This window comes from Anthonomus grandis, chromosome 1, assembly GCF_022605725.1.
Source record: "Anthonomus grandis grandis chromosome 1, icAntGran1.3, whole genome shotgun sequence".
Classification (NCBI taxonomy): domain Eukaryota; kingdom Metazoa; phylum Arthropoda; class Insecta; order Coleoptera; family Curculionidae; genus Anthonomus; species Anthonomus grandis.
The window spans coordinates 4,512,258-4,523,873 of NC_065546.1; the positions used below are offsets into that span (position 1 = coordinate 4,512,258).

Genomic DNA, 11,616 nt, shown 5'->3' on the forward strand with positions numbered 1-11,616 from the left:
GAAACAGGTCAGTTAAGACATTTACCAGATTGAATAAGTTCAGCAGTTTTATCATATTAAATATTGTTTATCATAAAAAAGGTGGGAAGAGTAATTTAGAAATCATCAGTTAACTTAATCAATGATACTTTATTTAACTTATCAATACAAAAATAAACGTTGCCAAGAATAATAAAATAAACTATTAATTGGTAAATCTATAAACTACTAAAAAAAACATTAAAGTTATAAAATGTGATGCCAAACACTATCAGTATGATGCTTTGGTCATTAACATTATGAATAGGAAGCAAGTCATATGGTTTAAAATTAAACTTTTATGATTATAAAAGTTGACATGACAATAGTCTTAATAACTTGCTTTCAAGGTACTTACAGTTAAGGCACTCATATCTTTATTTTAAATCTATCTTAACCCTAAATATTCAAAAACAATCTATGAATAAGATTTTGTTCTATTACTAGTTACACAGAGCTATCTGAGTCATGTTCAGCCTTTGGAGTAGGTTCTTCTTCCACTTCTTCTTTCTCATCTTCTTCGCCCTCTTTAATCATTTCCTGAAGAAAAATTAATAATATTTAATAGTTAATGATGAAACACAACCTTAGCCAATTCAAGTTAAATGTGCATAGAATATAGTCAAAAAAACTTTGTTCTTGCAGAAGTTTTATCTAATATGGCCTTTTGATTAATAAAAGAGAAATCTACAAGAATGTAGTCAGTGAGCTTTGGATGAAGTCCATGCCATTATTATATTGTGTGATGTTTAAATATAGTCCATAGGTATTATATTCATTTAAGAATCCCACTATTTCGGTTGGTTAATTTATTTTTTGGATATTGGATGCTTCTTTTAATTTTTGTAAAAGGTACTTTTTATCATGCAATCGATCTATCATTAACAAAACTTTTAAATATAGTAACTTCCTTGATAAAACAGATCATTCCAGAAACATTTCTCCACAGGTCTAGCAATGTTTGCAATACTTAATTTACTTATTGATTTATTTATTAACGGAATGCATGTACGTTTTTGTTATAAAAATATCAATCAAAATTTACTAAAAAGTATCACACATATCTACTATATGTATATAAAACAAAATCACAGTAAGCAAAGTAAATCATTTAACACAGTCACAAATTACTAACTAAATTACTAAAAACTACAACTGCAGATATATTTTTAATTTTTTTTTATTCTACAATCCATAAACAAAGACATGGTGAAGGTGAAGAACCTGTGTGTGCCTAATAATTATAATTACATAATTGTAGCTATTCTATGATCAGAATTTTAATCTACATAAAGATTTACCCTATAATACAGGGTGTTTGGCGGAGGGTTAGCCAAACTTGGTGGGCATATAGATAGGCTCAGATAGAAGATATTTTCTTAATAAAATTGTGTTTTAAAAGTCTCGGGTTTTTTTATATCATTGATTTTGTGTTATTTTCAGGATTTTCAAAAAATTATGCCTTTTGACATCTTCAAATTTTTTCAGCATATTTTTCACGTTTTTTTTACATTTGTATTTAGTCTGTAATGCATCCTGAATCTAAAAAAATCAATATCAAGTACAAATAATACCGAAATAATTCGTTTTGAGCTCAAAAAGTTAATACAAGTAGCAAAAAAAGTTATGAAAGGTAACTTTAACTTGACGCAAAAAAACCTAAAATCTATCAAGATGTTCAAGTAGTTTTAAAAACATCTCCAGTTAATACTCTTTTCAATGATATACGATGTGTAACACAAAGCCGACTAACTGAAGGAGGCAGTGGTTATCCCTCTTTATACGGGTGGAGATTTGAGTGAGCCTTGTAATTTCCGTCCAATTTTTATATTATCTACCCTCTCCAAGATAGTTGAAAAACTTGCAAAAATCAGAATTTTGTCTTTTTTGCAACACAATTGTATTTTATCTACAAATCAATTTGGATATCAAACGGGAAAAGGAATTCATGACGCTGTTTTTGGCTTTTTGGAGAGTGTCTATGTGTCCTTAAATTCTGGAGAGTCCGCGGCGGCAGTGTTTTGCGTTTTAACCAAGGCATTTGATTGTATAGATCACGGAATACTGCTGTCTAAGCTCAATAATTATGGCTTTAGAGGTGTGGCATTGCAATGGCTTGAATCCTATCTGTCTAATCGTACCCAAAGAGTTACAGTATCTGGATGTTTATCCTATTCCAGATCCCTTAAAACTGGAGTACCTCAGGGTTCAGTGTTAGGACCACTATTATTTTTGCTCTATGTAAATGATTTGGGTTCATTAAAACTGCAGGGCAAAGTGGTTCAGTTTGCTGATAATACCACCATTTTATGGAATCATAGAGATTATGATGTTAGAGCCCAGGTTTTTAAGGATCTTAAGATTTTATCAGAGTGGTGTGCTGCAAACAGGCTTGTATTTAATGTGGGCAAAACCTTTATTATGGGATTTAAGTGTGACGTTCAGGGCCTTATGTTTAGTGAAAACTCCCCCTTGCAAAACAAAGAAAGCTGTAAGTTCCTTGGTATTACCATTGATGGTCGCCTTCGCTTCGAAGATCATATCCTAAATCTTGCATCAAAATTATCCTCTGGATGCTTTACAGTAAGAATGGCGGGGCATGAACTGGGAGGGGTAGTTGCACGTTCAGTGTACTTTTCTCTTATTGAGTCCCATCTTCGTTATGGCTTGCCTTTTTGGAGTTTAAGCAACAAGGGATTATTAAATATAATTTTTGTGACTCAAAAAAAAGGCAGTTAGATACCTATGTTCCGCTGGGTTAAGAGATTCTTGTAAACCTCTCTTTATATCTCAAAAAATCCTAACTCTTTTTTCTTTTTTATCTTAGAAACAGCTACTCTTACTTCATAAATGTCCTAAACCTCCCTCTATCACTGGTCATATGACTCGCCAGGTTAACGATTTTCCCTTACCGATCCCTACATCCTCACCAAGAACGCACTTATATACCTTAGCAAAAGAATGTACAACCATGTTCCTCTATGTATCAGACAAATTTTAGAAGTTAAGAAATTCAAAAAGGAATTAAAATCACTTTTATTATCCAGGGCATATTATAGCCTTGACGATTTTTTTAATGATACCTTTTAACCTGTGCTCTGACATTATTTTAGTGTTTTAGTTTTGTTTTCTATTAAATAATTAATTTACTTCTTCTAAATTCTGTTTTATTGACAGCTTTACTTATTTTTTAATCAAATTTATCATAAAGATGATTTTTTTTCTTAATCTATTTTGTTATGATTAATTTTGGTAATGTTTGTAAATTTTATGGTAAAGTGTTTATGTTATGTTTGTTTGAAATTTGAAATTTAAAGTGAATTTGGAATTTTTTAGTTTTTAGGATGCTTGTACACAAGATTTTGTTGTCTTGCGTAATATGGCACATTTTCTTTCTTTCTTTCTTACTGTTGAAGACTTTCCATGCTACTCCTCAAAACTGCCAATAAATAACTTAAAAATGACTGACTTCAAAAAGTTGAGGCAATATATACCTGCAGAATATAAAGACTTTTACGATAGTATTTTGAGCTGGCCGACTACTGACAGAGAAGCAGGAGCTGACATCGAACAAGACTTTTAGCAGAGTTACTTTTTATTTGTTATTATTTTCCAAAAAATTAACAAAAAAAAATTTGATCTTTTAGGATTTTTTTTAGTTTTTTCTATCTTTCTTTAAAAAATAAAGTTGAAGTTTCTTTATTAATGTTCTTGTGATTATATAACCTCTCAAGTGGTGCTTAAATTTCGAAAACGGCTCATCTCCGAAAATTCTAAAGTCCATTTTCTCCATATAAACTTATTTGAAAAGAAAAAAATTTGGCAAGGTTAAGATGTCAAACAAAGATTGTGAATATAAAGAAAATTCATATTTTCATAGTTCAAATCTGTCAGAAGGAATTTTTAGCTGTTTCTGGAAAATTACGTTTTTGTGAGATAAGCCCTTTTCGAAATTCACGATTCAATTATTCTGCCATCAACAAAGATATTAATAAGATATATAATGAACTTAATCTCAGTATTAAATATCCAAATTGTCTATACATCAACAATACACCTATCTAAATGTATATTAATATGTATCAGTCCAAGATATACAATTAAGATTAAACTTTCAGAAAATTTTCCTCTCAAATAAAACCAAAACTAACCAAGAAATAAAGGCTACTAAAAGGCAGTAATCGGTAATTATGTTAGGGCTTATAAACATAGTTTTTCACATGAAATTAAAAATATCTCAAAAACGGTTACACTTAGGTATAGGACATTATACACAAAATATACCTAGAATATCATGTGGAAGCCAAAAATGTAAAAATATACAGGGTGTTCCATTAAAAATAACGAAGTTGACACCTACTTCCGGTATAACCGGAAACGTCACAACTGTCAAAATATTTTAGTTGTGTGGGGGCCACACAACTAAAATATTTTGACAGTTGCACCATGTTGCCAAATTTTCGAAATTTTTGAAAAATTAGTTTCTGAGATATCGATCGCGTCTATTCGTCGTGAGACACCCTGTATATAGTTTTCCCCAATTGAGTAAAAAAAAATAAAACAACTAAAAATATACCCTTAAGAAAAATAATCAAAATAAGAAAAGTAAAAGTAATTAAATTTATTTGATACTTAACACATAGTACTCAACGAGTAAACTCACTCAGGCACCTTTTAAGTTTTGAAGATTTAAAATCCACTAAGTCAAAAACCTGATTAAATCTATTTCCCAACATGTGGAGTGGTGACATTCAACCAGAAAAAGGAAAATCTCTCTAAGGACTCTGGTATTGCACCTAAAGTTTATCCACGATAACAATTCAGGGCAATCTATAGCATTATTAATCAACTTGTGAAGAAATATCATATCGCACCTAGTTCGATAGTCCTCAAGAGAAGTCATATTTAGCCTTGACTTAAGTTCCAATAAAGACTCATCTCATACATTTAATTGCTAGGCACAAGTTCTGAGAAATTTGTTTTGGACCTCATCAAGATAAATATGGTAAGCATAATAAGGGGACCAGACTATGGAAGAATAAGACATGACATTATGAATAAGTGTAAAATATAAAACTCTGAAGACTGCTGCTGAAACGTCTTCTTCCGAAATTTCTGGTTATAAAACCAAGAATAAGAAGTATCTTAATTTAGAAGTAAGCAATGAACGGATGACTGTGGCAAAGGCCTTCAAGAAGCCAGTATAGATCAAGTTGACCAGATGACCCTTCTCGAAAGCCCTGACAATGAAGTCATGATAAGCTCAAAAAGTTTAGTGATAGCAGGTAACATAACAATGGGTCAGTAATTTTTTATATAATCCCTGTCACCATTTTTGAATACAGGAGTTATAAAGCTGTCACGCCATTTCTCAGGGGAAGTTTGTAATTTTAAAGACAAATTAAATAACGTACACAAAGTTCTAGACCAACTATAAACACATCTTTTCAGGAAGTAGGAAGGAACATTATCAGAACCACAACTCAGTTTATCCTTAAAGTTTGTTAGATTAGAAGATTCCTACCAAAGTTTAACCTATTTATTCAAGATTTCTAAACAGAGTATTTTAAATATTGAAAGAATCTGTGATGTTCTCACTGTCTGTTTCATTTCTGTTTTTGAAATCCATGAAGGTAGGATCCCACAGTATTTGATGCTCATGAAATATCCCAATTAACTAAGTTGCTGTGTTCTTTTGACTATTTAGTCATGTAAGGAAAATCATTGTGTGTAAAGTGAGGGTCCTAGCAATACTAAATTAAAATTCTGCTGTTCTTTTCAATAACACAAATGTGGACAAGTCATAGCTTATTATAAAACAAAGTTTTACAACTCAGCCATTTCAAGCGATTTGGATTTTTTTTATAAAATACGAAAATGCATTAAATTATATTTTTAAACCATATATTTATTGAATGTCATTTAATTGTCATAGAAACTTATAAAAATATATAAAAAATAACATCCGAAAAAAATGGGACACTCATTACTTTCAGGTTTGTATCAGCAGGCTGTTTTAGGAAAAAATAGTTAACTTTGTATAGTCGGCCATGGATTAAAACAAGTGATACAATGAGACGCTGTCTGGTTTCAAGTTTTTTGTGGTGAATATTAATTTCGTAATCAAAGTAAGTAGATATATTTTTTCATTTAATGTAATAATAAGGGTTTTTTGTCCCGTCCACAACCAAATTCTTAGAAAAGTAGGCATATTCCACTAAACAATAAAATGTTTGAACTTCCAGTTTTATTTTTTCTTGACTTGCATTTAGGGCAATATTATAGTAAAAGATTTTTTTTGTATCATGTTACTATTTTGCAAGAAAATTTTATAAATAAATTGTCCCGTCCGCAACCCATACATTAAAAAATATATAAAAATAAGATCCTATTGATATATATATCGAAAATATTTAATTTTTAATGCAAAACGGGCTGCAAGTACTTATTTTAAGTAAGTTTTTTTTAATTTTTGATGATCTATATGTATATCGCAACCGATTCGCTGAGGGCTAATACTCCACGAAGCCAAAAAAAAACCATTTTTTTTAAATGAAATTTATTATTATTATTTAATTTTAAGATAATTTTTCTCGGTCAATCTTATCCCAACTTATGAGTCCATATTTTTTTACAGAAAATATGGCACCTAAGACAAATAAAGAAAAATCTATAGATTTTAGAAGAAAGCTCAAAGAGAATGTTGAGAAGCACATGCGTTTTAAAGAGAAGGATGCCAAAAGAAAAAGAGAGCAGAAAGAAGCAGAAGAGATTGATTCAGGAAGGTTTTTTTTTAGGAAAGATATGATAAATGCAAAGAAAAGACAGGAAACATTAAGAAAACGGTTGTATCGTCAGAGAAAAAGGGAAGAGTTGCAAGTTGAGAAAATCCAATCATCAGATAATATCAGCTCATTTAAAACACCACAATCGATGGGAAAGGTGGTAAAGAAAATTAAGTCTGTATTGCCGAAGTGTGCTGAGCAAAAAAAGAAACAAGTTTTGTCTGTGCAGAAAAAGTAACACCTTGAAACAAATTGGAAAGCCAACTTAAGGAAAGTGTTGAACGGTTTTACACCAGGGATATGATAAGTAGACAGGCGCCAGGGAAAAGAGACGTTATCGCTTTAAAAAATAAATCAGGAATCAAAGAAAAAAAGCAAAAGCGGCACATGACTGTTACTGTAAAGGAAGCTTATCAGTTGATCTTTATCAGAAAAGGTGGCAAGTCAATCTTCATAAACCCCAAGTATTAGAAGTATCTGGTACTTTAAAAGCTGCTTTGGATCAACTGCAAGAATCTCTGGAGAAATTTAAAGTTCATTGCTTTGTAAAAATCACACAAGAACGCAATTTTGAGAAAGAAAAAAATTATATAAATGAAGAAAAAGTTGTCCTGCAAGTAGACTTCGCAGAAAATTACTCATGTATAAGTCAGGACGAGATACAAAGTGCGCACTGGAGCCACAGACAGGTCACAATATTTACGGCAGTAGCCTGGACTAAAAATACCCATCATTCGTTTGCTATCATCATGAGTTATTCTCAAACTCAAACTCAAAAATGCTTTATTGTCAATATAAACATAGAAGTTGTAGAAAAAGCCAATAGACAGTTCAAAATGAGAAATGGGTAGCCTCAACAAATAATTTTGTCGCGTATTATAGTGGCTTCCTAAGTGGAGTTCCTGTTTATATTTTCTAAAAACTAAGCAAACTGTTTCCAAAATAAAGATACAACACAGGGTTAAAATATTATGACTTACAAAAAGCGGGCGACATGAGTCACGAGGCTTGGCCCTACATAGATATCTAATGGCCCTTTTCTGGAGTACAAACACTGAACTAAAAAGTGAATTTGAACATGAACCCCAAAAGCAAATTCCATATTGAAGGTGCGACTCGATAATCGCGAAGTATGCAGATCTGGCGATGGAGAAATTAAGACTGGTGGCAATAACCCTTAGGGCGTAGCAGCCTGATGAGACTTTTCTACATACATTCACAATATGGTCTTCAAATTTAAGGAACTTGTCTATGGAAAGACCCAAAAACTTACTGAACGGTGGCATGGTGATGGCTTCATTATTCAAACATATATCATTTGTATTACATTTAAAATTAAGGATATTTGTTTTGGAAACATTAAGTGTCAAAAAATTTGCATCACACCAGTCTTTTATTTTTAACAAATCTGCACGTATATTGGCCTCCATTTGAGAAACATCAGAGTCGTGCCAGAGGATGGTGGTATCATCGGCAAACAATGTAAATTTGCCAGTTACCTGCAGTTGTGGCAGATAAATGAGAAAAAGTAAAGGACCCAGTACTGATCCTTGCGGAACACCCACATTTATATTAAGTTCCTTAGAGATACCACCATTAAATTTGACAACCTGGACACGATTTGATAAGTAGGAACGAAACCACTCAAGGGGAGTTCCTCTGAAACCATAGAGCTCCAGTTTCATCAGCAGCACTCTGTGACTCACATAGTCAAATGCCTTGGACAAGTCACAGAATACTGCTGCTGCAACTTCACCAACATTCAGTCGGTTGTACAGGTGCTCTAGAAAGCTAAAGATAGCATCATTTGTGCTCACAGACTCACGAAAGCCAAACTGCTGAAGACTCAATAGGCCAAACCTATTTAAAAATGAAACCATCCTCACCTTAACGAGCCGTTCCACTATCTTGGCTAAAGTAGGCAATAACGCTATAGGTCTAAAGTTAAAAGGACAGTCGCGATCGCCACCCTTGTAAAGAGGAACAATCATTGCTCTTTTTAAGCACTCTGGGAAAACTCCAGACATAAATGAAAAGTTAATTGACTCGGCCAAGACTTGCAAAGCAACAAGAGGTAAAGCAGAAAATATTTTAAGAGAAAGCCCATCCCAACCTGATGAACTCTTATTCTTAATATTAACCATTAACTGTTTAAGCTCTTCTACACTTGTGGGGGCAAAAAAGAAAGATTCGGCTACTACCACATTGCTGAGATAGCTCCTGGGATCTATTTTTTGTGAGAGATTGGCTGCAAGGTTACTAGCAATATCACAGTAGAAGGAATTGAGGTCATTGGAATCTAAGGTACTTGGAATAACCAAGACATTATTTTTGCCTCTTAGCTCATTTAAAATCTTCCAAGACTCTTTTGCTCTGTTGGAGGAACTATTTATCCTCCTTTGAAAGTAGGTCCACTTAGCCATTTTCCTTGAGTTTCTGTAAATCTTGCGGTATCTGTTATAATAATTTAAAAATGTTGCATTGTTCATAGCGTATTTCCTAATGTAAAAAAGAGAGCGCATATTTTTCCCAGATACTCGTAAACCCTTAGTATACCAAGGTTTTCTATTTCATTTCTTAATATTGACAACAGGAAAAGCAGTGTTAAAATTGTTTAATACTATTTGATGAAAGCTATGCAGTGGGTTAACAGTAGTCAATACATTATTCCAACTTGACATATTGCAAAGCAAGGAGAATTTGCGGAAATTAGCTCTAGTATAAAGTGTATCGCGTGCAAACTTATTCTCACTAGCTGCACTATTAAGCTTCACTATCACATGATAAGTTTGCAGTCTGGGCATTTCTAAAAGAAATAGTTTATTGGTTAAGAAATGCCTATAGCACTTTGAGAACTGTATCGATATTTTCTGATGGCTGTGCACCACAGTTTAAAAATAAGTTTACTCTATTGAATTTATGTCATTTTCATGAAGATTTCGATATATCTGGCTTTTGGAATTTCTTTGCCACTTCTCACGGGAAGGGAGCTGTAGACGGAGTAGGAGGGAAGCTTAAAAGAGTAGCCTGGGAAATGGTGAAAAGTAGAAAACTACTTATTAATAATTCCAAAGACTTTTTTAATGCACTTAATGGTAAAACCAATATAAATCTTATCTAGGTTTCAAGCCAAAAGATTCAGGATAACAAAAACATGTTAACCTCTTCATGGGAAAGTGTCCTGCCCATTGCAGGGCAATCATGCCACTTTTTTAGGCCTGTGTCCGAAAAAATATTGGAAATTGGTCAGACCCATCAAAACAATACAAGAAAAATATCTGTAACAAAACATAATAATCATTAATGATTTATTGTTGAACTAATTCGTCGTTATCATTCCCTTTAATTTAGTTGTATTACATAGTATATTGTTATTTATACTAAAATAAATTATAAAAAAATATTCTAAAGTTATTAACGTTTTTTGTCCCGTCCACAACCAATAAATATCATTTTTTAGTTACGAATTCTGAAAGAAAAATTCTTTTTTAATCATTTAATGTGATTTACTAGTATTTTGTTGAAAATTAAAAACTATATCTTTTTTCTTAAAACAACCATATCAGAAATTTTGGTTGTTTTTTTATGTAACATAAATGATGCAGAATTTTCCAGTTCCGTCCACAACCATCATTTACTGCTATTATCTCTACTATAAAAACATGTTGCTTGCATTTATATTTTTTAAAATATTGTCTAATTAATAAAGAAGTTATTTGCTAATTTTGGTGAAGAAATATTACCTAACAAATTGGCAACATTTTTTTTCTTAATCCTATTTTGTGATTTGTCCCGTCCACATGCTTGAAATGGCCGAACTTTCTTTGATTTAGTATATAACTTTTTTACTTGAATTTTTCTAACAAGTTATATAACTTTGTTATTTAACATCTTCGGTTACATACCAAATTTTGCAGTTTTTTTTTTGAATTATGCTTTGCAGGGTCTTTGCAAACAAAGTTTTTTTTACTATAAATATTAACCAAATGAAAAATCATAAATGTACCTGTAATACTTCAACAAGAGTTTTGGACTCTTCAAGCATTTCTTTACATATTTTATTTTCTTCCTGGAGAACTTCAATATCACATTTTAGTTTTTCAATCTCTTGGAGACTTTCATCAAGAGATTCTTGCCTTTTCTCAGCCAACCTTTTCCAGTAGTCAGCAGAAGCTTCTTCTCCTGTCAAGTCATCGAGACTGGTGATGTATTTTTCTGTTTGGGTTTCTTTGTGCATGAGCAAAGGTTTGGCTTTTTTAACTGGATTTCCTCTATTAAACAAACATTGAATTTATGTATTATCTTTTTATGTTTTTAGGTCTTATAGTTAGGTAACACTTACATCTTTTTTATGTCCTTGATGGTTCTACCAACCAAATTCTCTTCATTTCCAGCCTTGGGCTGGAGCATCTTCAATCCTTTCCTGGTGTTCTTAACATTTTCCTACAAAACAGATATAATTCAGATTTCAAAATAAAAACTCAAAAAAAGAAGTGATATCAAATAACTAACCTGCTCTACTGGGTCTGTTTCAGCAGTGTCTACTTGGATAAAAACTTTTTTTACGTCAGTTTTCATCATTTTTTAGAAATTGTAGTTTTGCATGGAAAACTACGCTTTCCTAAAATAAATAATATAAGGAAGAAAGTAACTGCAGACAAGCAAAATGTGGAATATGCAGGCAAATTAATAATAGGAAAACGAACGGTTAAAGAAGGGAAAAATTGGCGGTTTTTTCACATTGACAAATGAGTTATGACATATGTCCAGTGCTGCCAGATCGTCGCTGTAACTTTCGGTAGATGTAACCGAC

The 11,616-nt window shown here is 32.1% G+C and overlaps 1 protein-coding gene across 1 annotated transcript; it reads right to left on the reverse strand.

Moving 5' to 3' along the window:
- Positions 1-109: 109 nt before the first annotated feature.
- Positions 110-11,552, reverse strand: LOC126735885 (serrate RNA effector molecule homolog). Its single transcript, XM_050439986.1, has 4 exons — positions 11,316-11,552; positions 11,146-11,246; positions 10,810-11,074; positions 110-558 (listed from the first exon to the last, which is right to left on the reverse strand). The coding sequence occupies exons 1-4, from the start codon at positions 11,382-11,384 to the stop codon at positions 466-468; spliced, it is 528 nt and encodes a 175-aa protein (XP_050295943.1). The 5' UTR covers positions 11,385-11,552; the 3' UTR covers positions 110-465.
- Between the last annotated feature and the right edge of the window lie 64 nt (positions 11,553-11,616).